Source organism: Bos mutus, chromosome 21, assembly GCF_027580195.1.
Source record: "Bos mutus isolate GX-2022 chromosome 21, NWIPB_WYAK_1.1, whole genome shotgun sequence".
In the NCBI taxonomy this organism is placed as follows: Eukaryota; Metazoa; Chordata; class Mammalia; order Artiodactyla; family Bovidae; genus Bos; species Bos mutus.
This window is the reverse complement of record NC_091637.1, coordinates 20028023-20044589: the sequence shown is the minus strand read 5'-3', so window position 1 is coordinate 20044589 and position 16567 is coordinate 20028023. Positions and strand designations below refer to the sequence as shown.

Genomic DNA, 16567 nt, shown 5'->3' with positions numbered 1-16567 from the left:
TGAGATCTACCCTCCGTTAATGTTTAAGTATATAATACAATATTGTTAACTACAGGCACTCTGTAGTTATAGATCTCCAGGTATCATTCACCTTGTACACCTAAAACACTGTGCCCTTTGACTACTACCTACCTGTTTCTCCCTCCCCCTTTCAGCCCCTGACAGCCTCTCCACTCGCTGCTTCTATGCGTCTGATTATCTTAGATTCCTCATGTAAATGAGATCACGCACTACTTGTCTTTTTGTGCCTGGCTTCTTTCATTTCCAGGTTCATCATGTTGCTGCAAATGGCAGGCTTTCCTTCTTTTTTTCAACCCAAATAATATTCCATAGTATGCATATACCACATTTTCCTTTTCCATTCATCCACTGATGGACATTTAGATTGCTTCTACTTTTTGGCTGTTGTGAAAGAAACACGGGAGTGTGGACATTCCTTTGATGTCTTGATTTCAGTTTCCTTGTGCATGTACCCAGAAGTGAGATTGCTGGATCACTTGGTGGTTTTCTTTTTAATTTCATGAGAAACTTCCATAATGTCTTCCATAGTGGCTGTACCAATTTACATTCCCATCAATGCCATACAAGGGTTCCCTTTTCTTCATATCCTTGCTAACACTTATCTTTTGTTTTTTTGATAATAGCCATTCTAACAGGTGTGAGGTAATACCTCATTGTGGTTTTGGTTTGCATTTCTCTGATCATTAGTGATACTGAACCGCTTTTCATACATCTTTTGTCCATCTGTATGTCTTCTTTGGAGAAATATCTATTTAGTTCATTGGCCTATTTTAAAAAATCATTTCCCCCACCTTTTCTATTGAGTTATGCGAGTTCCTTACATCAGCCTGGGGAGTTTTTGTTTTTTTTGGTTTGAAAACTGATTTTATTTACCAGCAATGTGATTTTGGTTTAGTGACAAATTTTATTTTTTAAAAAAAATTTTATTGGAGTATAGTTGATTTACAATGTTGCGTTAGTTTCAAGTGTACAGCAAAGTGAATCATTTCACAAATACACATATACCCACTCTTTTTTAGATTCTTTTTCCATATAGGTCATCACAGAGTGTTGCCTAGAGTTCCCGATGCTATACAGTAGGTCCTTGGTAGTTACCTATTTTATACACAGCAGCGCACAGCGCGCGCATGCTTAGTTGCTCAGTAGTGTCCGACACTTTGCGACCCCACACTTTGCGACCCCGTGCACTGCAGGACCCGCTAGGCTCCTCAGTCCAAGGAATTCTCCAGGCCAGAATACTGAAGTGTGTTGCCATTTCCTTCTCCAGGGGAACTTCCCAACCCAGGGATCGAATCTGCGTGTCCCGGGTTCTTTACCGGCAGGGTTCTTTACCACTGAGCCTCCAGGGAAGCCATTAAACCCGTACAACCTCTCTGATTCGGACCCCGTTTTACAGAGTAAGAAGCTCAGAGAGGTTGAGGCACTTGCCCAAGCTCACACAGCGCGGATTCCAGCCTTGGTAGGTCAGTTGATCCGACACCCAAGCCCAGGCTCCTTCGTGACAGATCCCAAGAACCCCTCCCTCGGCCACTGTGAGGCCTCACCCGGGCAAAATGGGCAGCTCGGCACTTACACCACCCAGCCGCTTCTGGGGCCGTTTCCTTTTTCCTATTCTTGCTCTCTGGAAACGCATCCTATCGGAGCTGATCCTATGGGTTCTCTGAGCCTCGATTTCCCCTTTGTGGGTGTAGGGAGTAGGGGTCTCCCACTAGTAACAAGGACGAGGGAGAGAAAAGAGAAGAGAGTGGCTCTCTCCCTCATCCCACCCCCACCTCCGGGCTAAGACCCCAGCCCGGTCCTCCCGGAAGCCCACTTCCCACCAAGCAAGGTCCTGCGGCAGGAATGGGGCTCGGCCCCTTTAAATCCCGCGCGGGAACGCCCGGGGCCGGGCCGCGCAGCCCGTGATCGGCCGTCGGGAATTGCCGGCCTCCGCGCGTCCTCCGGAAGCTTCCCCTCGCGCTGCCCCCAGCCCCGCGTGCCCACTCGGTTCGCCATCCCTCGAGGGCGCCGCGGCCGTGGGGAGGATGAGCCGCATCTATCAGGACAGCGCCCTCCGCAACAAGGCGGTGCGGAGCGCGCGGCTGCCGGGGGCCTGGGACCCTGCCGCTCACCAGCGGTAGGCTCCGCCCGCGTCTCTCCACCGCCTCCCGGCCCGGCCTCTGTCGGCTGGCGAGCATCTGCTTTGAATCCAGGCTCCCTGATTGCGCGCGGGGGTTGGGGTGGGGATGGCGCCACCGGGATGGTGTGCGGGTGGGAGGAAAGGCGGGGCTCGCCGAAGACCTCCGGGGCCTCGGGATCGTCTCTCACAGTGCTCCCCTCGGATCGCACCCCAGAGACACCGATCCGCGTGAAGCTCACGGACGGTCGGTCTCAACTCCTAAACGGGTCTCAAAAGGCGGTGCTTACTCACCTCCACCTTTGTCTTTACCCCGCCCCGGTGACTCCACGCACCGCCACTTGCCCTTGCCTTGTCTTCAGGCCTTTGCACAGCCCCAGAAGGACAGTGTCCTGCAGGGACGGGGACAGCGGGTGGGAGTTGGCCTGGAAGGGTTGGGGGAGCGCAAGGCCTGCCCGGAGGCCTGTTGGGTCGGGAGGGCCCAGCCCTGCCATTATGGACCCGGAGGTTATGAGAACGAATGGACCATTCCATTTGCAATGACAAAACCTAAAGAGTTTGAGCAAACTCCAGGAGATGGTGAAGGACAGGGAAGCCTGGCGCGCTGCAGTCCATGGGGTCGCCAAAGGTCGGACACGACTTTAACCACTGAACAACCAACCACCACCACCAAAGACTGAAGGGCTTAAGGGGCGTGGGTAGGGACAGGTAAGGTCCAGGGAGGTTTCATTTCATTCCCAGCCCTTCAGTTGCCCCCACCCCTCTTCCATTTCCATTGTTCCGAAGGCGGTAGTCCCTAGGTTCTGCTTTTATGAAAACTGGAATTGGGAAGAGAGGGTCCAGTTCCTCTCAGTGAGGGACCCTGTGACCTTGGGCTTCTCAGGAAACTTCTGAGTCTGGGTTTCTCCATTCTAAAAATGGATAAGAATGAGAACAGAAATAGGAAAGTGCTTTAAAACAGGTGAAAAGGGAAGATACTTTATAGCAGCTTAGACCTTAGAACCCCACCCCCAAATTTGGTTACCTAAAAAAGTAAAGTTCTTTATATTTTGTAAACGCTTAATAGTTTACAAAGCACCTTCGCAGTTAACAAGGCACCTTCACGTAGGTAGTCGGATGTCACCCTCAAAGAAGCAAGTGAGGTGGTTGTTACTCGCATTTGGCGGATGTGAAGACTGAGGTTCTGGTTACAGTAACGCCCTGCAGGTGGGGCCATTGCACTTGTGGTTCTTTGCTGAGGACGACAGAACCAGTGAAGCCCTCATTCTCTCTCTTCCTCAGAGGAGATGGCGTCCTGCTGGAGGGAGAATTACTGGATGTATCCCGGCACAGCATCTTGGATGCCCACGGCAGGAAGGTGAGGATGTTTCCCAGGGGGCGCCCTCAGGGCACTGGCTTCAGGGTTCCCACCCACCAGGGTATCTCTCTCTGCTTGACTCTGCCAGTGCCAAGACTTGGGGTCCAGCTCTTTCCTTGTGAGGCTCACAGGGCAGGTAGAGGGTTGGCTGGGAGATTGGCAACCAAAAGGGGCCACGGATGGAAGGGATCAGTAGGGCTGTACTGGGTGGCAGACAGACCAGGGTTGGGGGTGGGGGGTGGGGACTGGGGTCTTGATGAGAAGACAGACCAGGCCCTAAACCAAGGGGTGTGTTTGGGGCCAGGACTGGGAGGGCTGAGAGCAGGATGGGGTGAGGTCAGTGGTTCAGGACTCAAGCTGGGGGTCCTGAGTGGGCTGGAAGGCCCTCTGAAGAGGTCCTGTCTCCCGATGGAATAGAACTAGAATGCCGGGAACTTCTCTGGGTAGGCAGGATGAGTGGCTCTGGGCTGAGGGCCTGGCCCCTATCCTCTGGTCTGGTGGTTCCCATTGCTTCCAGACCTTGATGAACAAGGTCAGAGCAAAGTTACCTGCCTATACGGGTGCGAGGTGAACCGTGACCTTCCCCTTTGGGGTACCAGCTGTGTGGCTGGGAAATCATGTGTACCTTGAGTTGTTTAGAGTTGAATTACTTTAGATGTACTGTTGGAGTCTGCTTTCAGAAGGAGCCCTGAAGCAACTCCATTTGCAGAGTGGTGAATATCTTAGCAGGGCTTTCGCATCTTTTTTTTTGTCCACGTATAGCTCGTTTTGCAGGGATCTTAGTTCCCTGACCAGGGATCAAACCCGGGTTCCCTGCAGTGGAAGTACGGAGTCCTAACCACTGTACCATCAGGGAATTCCCTTGCTCATCTTTTAATATCCCTGTGTGGCTGGGTGTTTTGGAATACTGGATTTTTATAAAGCAGGTCACCAGTGTGGACCTGGACATTCGTGTGTGCATGAGTGTGGAGCCCTGAGGTGGGAGGAGGGTTGCTGTGTTCTGGGCCTTTGTTTCCAGCTTGAATGTGAGGTCTACCTTGCTGATACCACCCGAGGCTTCAGCTCCCACGTCCATGCCCTTCTCTTCTTGTCCTCTCAGCCTCCTAGTGTCACGTCCTTTATCACCCCCTTCTCAGACGTCCATGGACACACCTGGCTGGCATTCACCATCCCCTACTAGCAAGGGTTTCTTTCCTGAGCACGAGTTCTGAAAAGCTTTTTGGAAGAAAAGCTATGACAAACATAGACAGCGTGTTAAAAAGCAGAGACATCACTATGCTGACAAAGGTCCGCATCATCAAAGCTATGGTTTTTCCAGTAGTCGTGTATGGATGTGAGAGTTGGATTTTAAAGAAGGCTGAGTGCTGAAGAATTGATGCTTTCAAATTGTGGTGCTGGAGAAGACTCTTGAGAGTTCCCTGGACTGCAAGGAGATCAAACCAGTCAATCCTAAAGGAAATCAACCCTGAATATTCACTGGAAGGACTGATGTTCAAGCTGAAGCTCCATTACTTTGGCTACCTGATGTGAAGAGCCAACTCACTGGAAAAGACCCTACTCGCTGGAAAAGACCCTGATGCTGGGAAATACTGAGGGCAGGAGTAGAAGGGGGTGACAGGATGAGATGGTTAGATAGTATCACCAACTCAATGGACATGAGTTTGAGCAAACTCTGGGAGATGGTGAATGACAGGGAAGCCTGGTGTGTTGCAGTCCATGGGGTTGCAAAGAGTCAGACACAATTTAGCAACTGAACAAGTTCTGAATCTGTACCCCTCCCCCCTTCCAAATAACCCCAGAGGTACTGACCGACTTATCTCCTTGATCTCTAGAACTGAGCTCAGCAAGTTCCAGAGGCCTGTGGCTACCTGGAGCCAGTTTCTCACCCACACCCCTTGTGAACCGCCTCAGCTTCCAGCTCAGCACTAGTTTCAGGCCAGGAGATGCTTTGCTTCACCCTCCCTTCCTTAGCACGCGGGTCAGCAGGGTGAGCACCCCAGCCCGTAACCCCAGCCAGCCTGCCCAGCAGAGCCCAGCAGGACCTGATGTGGGGCTGGACTGCCCCGGCTGTCCTCTGCAGGCAGGGTGTTCTCCAGCCCCTCTCCAAACCTTCCTCCTCCTTGTTCCTAATGACAATCACTATATGCCCCCGACCACCAGCCTGCAAGCCTCCAGTCTCCTCCAGCTCTCCCCCAAGTGGGTAATGCTTGGCCCTGCAGGTTTCCTACCTTGACCATGTCACACCTCCCCTTCTATGTCCCCACATAGGCCCTTAGGAACTCAGCCTGTCCTGATTAAACCTTGTGCCCCCTCTCCTGCCTTCTGGCTGCAACCCAGCGCCGGTCCCTGCCCTGCAGCCTGCTGGTCTCCTGAAAGACATCTGTCATAGTCTAGGTGCTGTTCAGAAACCTTTCAGGATTCCCTCTGGTCTGCCATGTAAAACCCAAACTCCAGATGCCAACTCAAGGCCTGTCTTATATCATCCCCCACGTGCTTCCGCAGCTCAGACTCCCCTGAGGCTTCCAAGGCCCCTCCGTTGTTCAGACGTCCACATGGGACCTTGACTTTTGTTTTCTGTGCCTGTCCAGGCCTTTAAAATCCTGCCTATACCCTTACTCGCACAGTTGCAGGTTTCTCCACACTATGAGGACTTGCCTTCCCTTTTTGTCCCAGGTGGTGGTTTCCTGTTCTTCAATCTCTAGTTTTTGTTTTGGATTATAGTGTTTATTTAAAATTTTCTTGATGTATAGTTGATTTACAACGTTGTCGTCTCCTGATTAGGACAGCTGGCAGACAGCATGTGTCGCACACTTCATGTTTACACTGTGGTTGCTCCTTTGTGATCTCTTGAATCCTTACAACATGCCTGAAAGTAGACCTCACGTTGTCTCCAGGCAACAGGGGAAACTGAGGCTAAGCGTCACATGCTGCAGGACCCACATATGTTGGAAGGGGAAAGTGGCAGCCCTCACTCGGAACTCCATCTCAGTGCCCTTTCTGTGGCGTCTCGGCTGCTACTACTCCTGCTTTGTGATATTTGGGGTCCTTGGGTTATGGTTTTCTATTCTTTCTGGCTCTGACCGAGTGGAAGCTGTGGGGTTGGGCTCTGAGCCTGCCCTCTCATGGATGTGTGGCCATGGTTCATCACGTGTGGCACATGCTGTACTCAACATGTGAATGAATGAATGATGATTATTGGGAGTGGGGGCCCTCTGGCCAGCTTAAATATCTTTTGGAGCCAAGGTGGGATTCTAGGGTAGAGAGTGAGGCTGGGGGGCTGCAGCCAGAGCACATGGGGAGTGTGTGCGTTGTGGGGTGAAGGGAATGAACAGCCCCTCACTCTCTCTGCTTGGCCCCAGGAGCGCTACTACGTACTGTATATCCGGCCAAGTCGCATCCATCGCCGTAAGTTCGACCCCAAGGGAAACGAAATTGAGCCCAACTTCAGCGCCACCAGGAAGGTGAACACAGGCTTCCTCATGTCTTCTTACAGTAGGTGCCCTCTGCCCTTCCTGCCCCGGGGCCGTCCTACACTGGCCTTCCTTTGCCTCCAGAGGTCTCTTAGGCGCCACAAAGTGTCTTCTCAGCATGACTGAAGTCCGTGTCTGGTCTGAGGGACATCTGGCTGGGCTCTTCCTGCTCTCCATTCACGCAGAGGGTCCCCAGTGCCCTTCCTCAGTGCTGAGGGCCTGCTGCCTTCCCAGTGCCTCCTGTCTCCTGCAGTCTGGTGGAATCATTCTCCCCACCCCCAAGCTGAGATCAGCAGATTTGGGACTTCCAGGGTGGGCAGTGAGAGGCTGTTGGAACCCTGGCTGAGCCCCTGCGCTCTGCCCAGGCCAGGATAAGCAGGCCAGTAGAGAATCTGAGGACCATCCAAGTTTGCTGCTGGTTCCAGCAGACCCCATCCCAGCCAGGGGAGACCTCTGCCTGGTCCCTGGGAAGGCAGAATTGTGTGAAGGGCTTGAATCCTGCCTCCTCCATGGACTACTGTGTAACCTTGGGCAAATCACTTAACCTCTCTAAGCCCTAGCTTTCTCATTTGTAAATAGAGACAGTAAGAACACTGACGCCTGCTGAGGGTTTGCTGTGTGCTGGGCCTCATGCTAAGCACTTTATGTACATTAGCTCTTTCTTTTATACCTCATGTCAGTCCCATCAGGTAGGTACCGCGTTTCACCCTATTTATCAGGCACAGAGAGGTTAAGTAACTTGCCTGTGGTCACACAGCATGTAAAGCAGATGTGTACCAGGCAGCCTGGCTCCAGAGCCCTTACCCATAATCCTCTGCATGCGCTCCTTGATGAGCAGGGGCAGGATGGGAGCGCGGGTGTTTGTGAGCAGGTACAACAGTCAACCCTCAGCTGGCTTCTAAAGAGCCCTCCCAGAGTGCTTGCTGTCACACTGGTAATGACCACCTCGTGCTGGTAGAAGCCCAGCGGGACAGCCGGCAGAGAGCATTTATTGCACACTTCACGTTTACACTGCAGAGGTGGAAGCCAAGGGTGACTCGGACAGACTGACGCCTGAGGCGCTGAAGGGGCTGGTGAATAAGCCGGAGCTGCTTGCGCTGACAGAGAGCCTCACCCCCGCTGAGACTGTGGCCTTCTGGATGCCTGAGTCAGAGATGGAAGCCATGGAGCTCGAGCTTGGGGCTGGGGTACGGCTGAAAACTCGAGGCGACGGCCCCTTCCTGGGTGAGCAGTGCAGCCCTCGCTGTGGCCTGATGCCCCTGTATGGCCTGTGGGGGGGCTCCTGGCTTCCTGTCTCAGGGCCCCTCACCCCTCCTGCTTAGGGCTCACGGAGCAGGTCAGGTCCGGCCTCCCTGCAGACATGACCCCTTGAGATTGATTTCTCAGTTCCCTGGACAAGTGGCCTGGAGGCAACAGCCTGGATGTTCTGGATCCTGGGGTGCTGCTCAATCCTCTGGTTCCTGTGGGTGCTCTCTCCTATCTGGGGCCCCCTCCAGGGGCTCCCTGAGCACACTCAGGCCTAGAGGACCCCAGCAGAAGGGCCGGGCTCCACCAGGTTTCCACCACATGTAGAGAGGCCAGACAGTGTGAGGGAATTCTGAGGGAAAGGAAGGGAGTCTGAGGGAATTGTGAACTTCTTTCAGATTCATTAGCCAAACTCGAGGCTGGAACAGTGACCAAGTGTAATTTCGCTGGCGATGGGAAGACGGGAGCATCCTGGACAGACAACATCATGGCCCAGAAGTCTTCGAAGGGGGCTGCAAGCGAGATCCGCGAGCAGGGGGATGGCGCGGCGGACGAGGAGTGGGTAGGTTCAGGGTGTGGGCCTGGCGCTGGTGTGGTTTCTCTCCTGGTGGGAGTTTTGTATGGACTGGTTGCAGTTGGGTGGTAGCAGAAAGAGACAGCAACTTAACTTTACTCCCAGCTTTGGTGGACTTCCTGAGTGTGAGCCTGATGAAAAGTCCCTCAAGACATGAAGGGACCTTTCTTCCTGGTGGGCCTGAACTGTGCCAATCAACACGAGAGCCCCACAGATTTATAAGAGCAAAGGACAGGACAAAGGGAGCGCAGAGGGGAACCAAGGAGACTTAATGCCAGGAAGGCTCCAGACATTTCCACTTCACGTGAGTACATTAGCCGTGTTGAGCCGCTGAATGAACATTTCCACCCACTCTGTTCTGGGCTTCCTGCCCAGAGTGGCTGGAAAATGGCTGACTTGGACCTTAATAGCTTTTTTGGCTCAAAGGTCAGCCCCCTAGTTGATCCTCAACCGATTCACAGTTGATTTGGTTTTTTGAGCTGCATTTCACCCAAAGATTTGAATTGGTGTCAAAAGACTCCCAAATTGAACATTTAAAACCAAGTCTCAAAAAAACGGGCTGTCTATCTAGCTGATGAAGTGAAGACATTAGCCAGAGAAAACAGGGGCAGACAGAGGAAATGGATTGTCTTTTGTCTTAATAAAGCGAGTCTTTGACTATAAAACAATGGGAATTGCCAGGCTGGCTCCCTGGGCCAACGCTAATGAGATGAGGCCAAGGCAGGCAACTGAGGGCCCGACTGGTACCACTGGAGCGAACCCTTGTTTGATGACAATAGAAGACGTTTATGAAATACACTCTGTTTATCTCTCTTTACCTCTAGGACGACTGAGGTCAGGGAGAGATGGGGTACCTCCCGGACCCACCGGCACCACTGAGCATTTCTTTCATCAACTTTCACTCTGGAGCTCAAGGGAGCAGGTCCACCAAGCCTTACTTGATTCTTCCTTATGGCCGCCATGGAATATAGTCTTCAAACAAGCTCTGCTAAAATCAAATCTAAGACCCCGATGTTAGCCGTGGGGCGCCAGGCTGTGGCTCGTGGAGGGTCACTCCCTGGCTGTGAGTCTAGCCTTCCCAGATTTTCATGGTAGCCCTTGCCCTGAGCAGCAGGCTTGTTTGTGAAGGCAGGCAGGGGGGTGAGTCCCCCTAGGGCAGTCAGAAGATCTGGAGTTGCTGCAGAATTGGGGGGAATCCCTCATCTGTACGCAGAGTGGCTCCAAGGAGAAGTTACTGGGGCCTCCTCCTTCTGTCCTTCTATTTCCTGTTTTCCTCCTGCAGCTGCCCTCCTCCCCAATACTCTGTGTTGGGGGCCTCTGCCCTCTTGCTCAAGCCTGCTCTTCCCTCGTGCCCTTCTCAGCCCCCAGAACTGCCAGTTCTTTTTCTTCCTCTGGTTCTCTGCTACATTGGGGGTTCCTGTCTCCTGACCTCCCTTGGCTGTTTTCCTGGGGATGCTCTTTTTACCGAGGCTGAGCTCGTTCATAGGCACGGCCAGCTCATCTCCTTCTCACTGACTCCCTCTGCCAGGCCGCAGAACACATTTTGGATAACACCTTTCTTTCTTGTTTTGTACCTTGAGAATTTTTTATGAATGAGTAAAATTTCAGGAAAGGATTCCTCTATACTGACTATTTTATTATTAGGTATAAACTGAGCTGCTGCTGCTAAGTCGTTTCAGTCATGTCTGACTTTATGCGACCCCATAGATGGCAGCCCACCAGGCTCCCCAGTCCTTGGGATTCTCCAGGCAAGAACACTAGAGTGGGTTTCCATGTCCTTCTCCAATGCTTGAAAGTGAAGTCGCTCAGTCGTGTCCGACTCTTAGTGACCCCATGGACTGCAGCCCACCAGGCTTCTCCATCCATGAGATTTTCCAGGCAAGAGTACTGGAGTGGGGTGCCATTGCCTTCTCTGATAAACTGAGCAACCTCCCTATAAGAAGACAGCCATATCTTTTTTTTTTTTTTTGGCCACACCACGCAGCATGTGGGATCTTAGTGCCCCCACCAGGGATCGAACCCACGTCCTCTGCATTGGGAGCTCAGAGTTTTAACCACTGGACCATCAGGGGAAGTCCCAAAAGCCCTATGCTTTTGATCATGAACATTATCTTGCAGGGTAATGTGCCCATATCCACATCAATGAAGAGAACAGGTGTTGAAATCTACATATCCTAAGAATGGGTAGGGACTTAGAATGTAGATCCTGTTTGCCTCAGGGAAAGGGGGGTGGTGGTAAACTAACGAAGTCCCCTAATGGGTCAAACACAACACTAGATGCTTTCCGTGATGATAATTACAGTCACTGACTGCGGAGGGCCTCTTGGTTCTAGTACTTGTGCCAAGCATTTGCAGTGTTTTACTTGTTACAACCATCCCAAGAGGCACAGGTGATTATTATCTCCATTTTTTTTTTTCAGATGGTTTTCATGGTTGAGATCCCAGCATGTATTATCATGGTTCAAACTGTCATTTGCCTTCCCGTATATTTGAGCCTGGGCTCAACAGTATGGCTGTGAGGCTTGGGATTAACACTTCATTTAGACTGACCGAAGTTACAGGTGGCTGGAGCGCTCATGAGTCTCTTCTGTTCTTGCTGCCCTTGTCTCGGTTCACATCTTTTTCTCTCATTGCGGCTACTCTAGAAGCCGCTTCCCTAGTGTCCTGTGCCTGAATGGGGCTCGCTCACCATTGAGCATGCTGGGACCTCAAGCACGTGGTGGCCAGGGAGGGCTTAAACAGGAGGAGGACTGGGTACACTGACTTGGGGAGAGGCACCCAGGGAGGGCATCCTGCTGCCCAAAGGGTAGGGTAAGCTCCTGTGGGCAGGCCACCATCCTAAATAAGCAGGCACAGTGTGTCAATCGGGAAGCCGGGGGCAACAGCTAGGTTCCGGGATCTCAGCAGGTTGGGGAGGGGCTCCTGGAGGAAAAGGCTATCATGGCTGGAGCTCAGAGAGTGATGGGAGTGGAACTGCGTTGGAGGTGAGGCTGGAGGTCAGGCATGGCATCTTCAGCATGTTAAGTGTTGATGTTTTGGGACATTATCCTTAATATCTTGGAAGCCAGTGATCCCAGGGAGAGTAATATGATCTTATTTGTATATTTCAAAGATTGCTTGACTGCAGAGAAACTGAAGGCAATGAGCCCAATAGGAGACTGCTGCTGTGGTGGGGGTGAGAGCCTAGGGTGATCTGGTCTATAGCAGCGGCAGAGGAGATGGAAAAATATTCAGGCAGGCAGGTGGAAAGGGACTTTCCAGCAAGAGAATAGGACCTACAAAGCCATGGAGATAGGGGAGTGGCCTGACCTTGGATATACAATTTCTGTACATGGTTACTGCAATATTATACCAACACATAAAATTTGATAATCCTTTTTCAACTGATGTTATATAACCATTGTCTATATTGCCACATAGTCTTCATACATTGTTTTTAAGATTGATTAACCTTAATGAAGATGCCCTGGAGGAGGTCATGGCTACCCACTCCAGTATTCTTGCCTGGAGAATCTTATGGACAGAGGAGCCTGGACAGGACTGAAGCAACTAAGCAGCAGCAGCAGCCTTAATAGTTTTGTCATTTTCCAAAATTTGGGTAATTAATTGATCCCTATTTGGAGCTATGTCAAAAACAATTTTAAGTTACATAGTTCTCTCACCTGCCTGCCCCTCCCCCTTGACTATATTTTGGGGGTAATTTCCTTAGGGATGGATTCCCAGGAGACAGATTACTGGAAATCTAGGGATTCTTTGTAAAGATCTTGTCATATTGCCAGATTGCTTTACTAAATTATCTCACCGGCAAGGCAGAAAAGGACTTATTTTCATGCTACTCTTGCCAGATTTGGATGTGATAATATTTTAAAAATGGATATTGATAAGGTGAAAATAATATTTTAACTTTAAAGTTAATACTTTAATTTTAATTAGCCTTTTCCCCCATTAATAGTGAGCTTAAATATTTTTTTCATCTTTGTTTCCTAGATGTATATCCTTGTTTGTTATTCAGTACCTTTGCCTATTTATTACTGAGGGCGAAGGTCTTTTGGGTTGGTCAGTTATATTTTAAATATAACCATTTTCCGTATTTTAAAAACTTTTCCATTAAAAAATTGATTTACAGACATAAAAATTTTATATATTAGTAGCTATGCTGTTGCTAAGTCATGTCTGATTCTTTTTGACCTCATGGACTGTAGCCCGCCAGGCTCCTCTGTCCATGGAATTTCCCAGGCAAGAATACTGGAGTGGATTGCCATCTTTTCCCCCAGGGCATCTTCCCCACCCAGGGATCAAACCTGCCTCTCCTGCTTGGCAGGTGGATTCTTAACCACTGAGCCACCACGCAAGCCCTTTTGTGTATATACTTCTAGTCTTTTACAAAGTACAGTGTCCCTGTACATACTTCGTGTAGTCTTTCCACTCACAGCTATGCCATGAACATTTCCCTAGACATAAACCTTTCACAACATGATTTTTCATAACTTTAATATTTCTCGTATGCACGTGGATCAATGCATTTAACCAATTTCTCATTTTGGAATAATGAGTTGTTGCTTCCCATTTCCCCCGAAATAAGACTACTGAGATGCACGTTCCTGAGGGTAAATCTTTTCACACATCCACAGTCGTTTTATTATAAATTCTAAACTGCAAATGCTGGGTCTAATGTTCAATATATTTTAAAGGCTTTTTTATACGTATTGTCAACAGTCCTTTGGGCAGGTAATTCCCATTTGCAGCTCTATCTGCAATATAAGGACGTGCTCCACTCACCCCCACTAAGGTATTAAAAGAAAATACAAACCCTACCAATGTGGGGTCGCAGGTACCTTTTAAAAGGAATTGCATTAAAGATCCCTTAATTCCACCATTCGCTATCTACCATGGAGAGACAGCCCTTTTGCACGAGGAGGACTTTTGCACGAGGAGGCACATATGTAATTCACTACAGCACTGCTTGTAATACCAAAAAGTAAAGATGTTCCCTAATGTTCGGAACGCTCTGCAGTGTCAAGCGAAAAGCATGACCGTGTGTGTTGACGCAGACCCAGATAAAAAGAGGCGCCCGCGCGTCTTCACCCGCTCTTCAAAAGAGCGCGGCTGCTTTTGCGGTTTCTGCTTCTCCATCCCATCCTTTTCCGACTGGCTCGGCTTTGCGCAGGGCCGGGATTCTGCGGCAAGCAGTCGTTCTAGACAAAGGGCAGAGAGCCGCGTTCGCGCCCTGGCCAGACCCTGAGTGGGCAACCGACGCCGGCCAAGGTGACGGCCCTCCCCAAATTCGGTGTTCGCAGGAGCCTTTCCCCGCCAGCCAGCCTCCCATCCTAGAAAGCCTTCCTCCAAGGCTTGCCGTGAAGCCGGACTCTTCGTGGTCAGGTCCCTGGGCGCCGGGACATGTTTCCGGGGACCACTCTCAGCAGCGCACCAGCCGGAAGAGTCCTTGTTGTGGCGGAAGGAGAGGCTCCTCTGGAAGCAGCCGGTGGTGAAAGGAGCGTGGCGGGCAAAGATGATTCAGGCGATTCTGGTTTTCAATAACCACGGGAAGCCGCGGCTGGTCCGCTTCTACCAGCGTTTCGTGAGTGCGCAGCTTCGTCACGTTTTTTCAGGGCGCCTGCGCCCCCTTCCCTTTTTTGGGGCCGTACGGCGCTCGCGGGCAGCGGCCGCTGACCTCGGGGTCCAGCAACATGAGTGACCCCAGACTCAGCCTTCCGCGGACGGCAAGTCCCGGAAAGACTCTTCCAGTCTCAGGCCTTGGGTCCCACGCCCCGCTTCGCCGGCTCTTCCCTCCCTCTTCCTGGACCCCGACATTTCTGTGCTATTCTGTGACACTTCTCCTAGAGTCTCGGGGCACTTTAAATGATGGTGGGGATGTGCCTCCTTGACAGCTTGAACGAAGTCTTATTAATCTTGTTGGTCGCTAAACGCAGTTTCCTGAGGAGGAAGAAATATGCAGCCTTTTAATGGTTTTGCTTTAGCCAGAGGATTTGAAAAATGCTTTCTTGGAATTATTTTACTTCAGTGTAGGCTAGGAGTGCCCAGGGACTAGACAGCCTTCATTCTGTAGAATTGAAGAAAGTTTCAAAGTGGGAAATATTGAGAAATTATAAATGCTGCCGCGTGGGGGCTCAGTGAGTGAGAATGCGAGTTCTCACTCACGAATTTTCCAAAGACGTTCCTCTGAAAAAATAAGCATCATCATTTGCCTCCTGCACCCCGACGTTTTATTTCTTCGTGGCTAGGTTTCAAAATGTTACGTATATAATTGGTGGACTGAGAAAACCATAAAGGGGAAAGTGTCAGAAAACTTAAATTCAGGCCTCAGCAACACCTTCTTTTTTAAACCCTTGTGTCAAGTTAACAAACCTCTTTCAGACTTTATTTCCTCTGTTAAATAGAATGAATAGAAATGAGAGAAATTTTTGGGGGGTACCTTTTAAATAGACTTGTATAGCTTGGTTACATTTTATTAAATCATACCGATTTATATTAACATTCAGTAACTATTCAGTTTGCATTTGTGTGTCAGTTTTTCTCAGGTTTTTAAAAGTGTTATTGTGATATGTTACATACCTACAGTTCACCTTTTAAAAATATACAGTGGAATGGTTTTTACTACTTTAAAAGTTATGCAACCATCACCACAATTTTAGAATATTTTCATTATCCCCAAAAGGAATCCCTACCCATTAGCAATTACTCTGTATTTCCTCAATTCCCCTAGTCTTAGGCAACCAATATCTATTTTCTCTCTCTCTAAATTTGCCTGTTCTGGACTTTTACGTAAAATGGGATCATACAATATGTGGTCTTTTATTACTGACTTCTTTCTTTTAGTATAATGTTTTCAAGGTTCATCCATGTTGTAGTGTTACCAGTTCTTTATTCCTTTATATTGCCAAGTTACATTCCATAGATAGGTTTCCCAGGTGTTGCTAGTGATAAAGAACCTGCGTGCCGATGCAGGGGACATAAGAGACCTAGGTTCAATGGCTGGGTGGGGAAGATCCCCTGGAGGAGGAAATGGCAACCCACTCCAGTATTCTTGCCTGGAGAATCCCATGGACAGAGGAGCCTGGTGGGCTACTGTCCACAGGGTTGTAATGAGACGCTAGTAAAGTGACTTGGCACATATCCCATTGAGTGGATCTATCACATTTTGATTATCCATTCATTAGATGCTATTTCTACCTCTGGCTCTTGTGAATAATTCTGCTACAAACATTCATGTACAAGCTTTTTGTGTGAGTGTGTATTTACATTTCTCTTGGGTATGTATCTCGGAGTAGAATTGCTGAGTCACGTAGTGACTTTGTAGTTGTCATTTGGATGAACTGCCAAACTGCTTTCTAAAGTGGCTATGCCATTTTACATTCCTATCAACAATATATAAGCAGTACAGCTTGGGACTTCCCTGATGGTCCAGAGGTTGAGAATCCACCTTCCAATGGAGGGGACTCCTTGATTGGGGATCTAAGATCCCATGTGCCCTGGGGCAACTAAGCCCATGCCGCAGCTACTGAGCCTGTGGGCTTCCCTGGTGGCTCAGATGGTAAAGCGTCTGTCTACAGTGCGGGAGACCTGGGTTCCATCCCTGGGTTGGGAAGATCCGCTGGAGAAGGAAATGGCAATCCACTCCCGTACTCTTGCCTGGAAAATCCCATGGACAGAGGAGCCTGGTAGGCTACAGACCATGCGGTCGCAAAGAGTCGGACACGACTGAGCAACTTCACTTTCCTTTTCTTTTGTGTGCTGCAACTAAGACTCAACGCAGCCAAAAATAA

The 16567-nt window shown here is 50.0% G+C and overlaps 2 protein-coding genes and 1 non-coding gene across 5 annotated transcripts in view; 2 read left to right on the top strand and 1 right to left on the bottom strand.

The window, feature by feature from the left end:
• The first annotated feature begins 1914 nt into the window (after positions 1 to 1914).
• On the top strand, positions 1915 to 10398 carry ARPIN (actin related protein 2/3 complex inhibitor). 2 transcript variants are annotated; one of them, XM_005895150.3, is made up of 6 exons: positions 1915 to 2137; positions 3419 to 3494; positions 6854 to 6986; positions 7982 to 8188; positions 8608 to 8771; positions 9608 to 10398. In XM_005895150.3, the coding sequence occupies exons 1-6, from the start codon at positions 2046 to 2048 to the stop codon at positions 9614 to 9616; spliced, it is 681 nt and encodes a 226-aa protein (XP_005895212.2). In that variant the 5' UTR covers positions 1915 to 2045; the 3' UTR covers positions 9617 to 10398. The 2 variants fall into 2 exon arrangements, with proteins under 2 accessions (XP_005895212.2, XP_070214369.1); XM_070358268.1 differs by lacking the exon at positions 1915 to 2137 and adding an exon at positions 2515 to 2845.
• TRNAG-UCC (transfer RNA glycine (anticodon UCC)) lies at positions 4278 to 4350 on the bottom strand. Its single transcript has one exon. It is a non-coding gene; the product is annotated as a tRNA-Gly (tRNA).
• Positions 10399 to 14203: 3805 nt separating the features above from the next.
• Positions 14204 to 16567, top strand: part of AP3S2 (adaptor related protein complex 3 subunit sigma 2) — a 41151-nt gene continuing 38787 nt past the window's right edge. For both annotated transcript variants that reach the window (XM_070358269.1, XM_005895149.3), the window contains exon 1: positions 14204 to 14361. In XM_070358269.1, the coding sequence (XP_070214370.1) occupies positions 14293 to 14361 (69 nt within the window). In that variant the 5' untranslated portion in view covers positions 14204 to 14292. The remainder of the gene's footprint in view (positions 14362 to 16567) is intronic.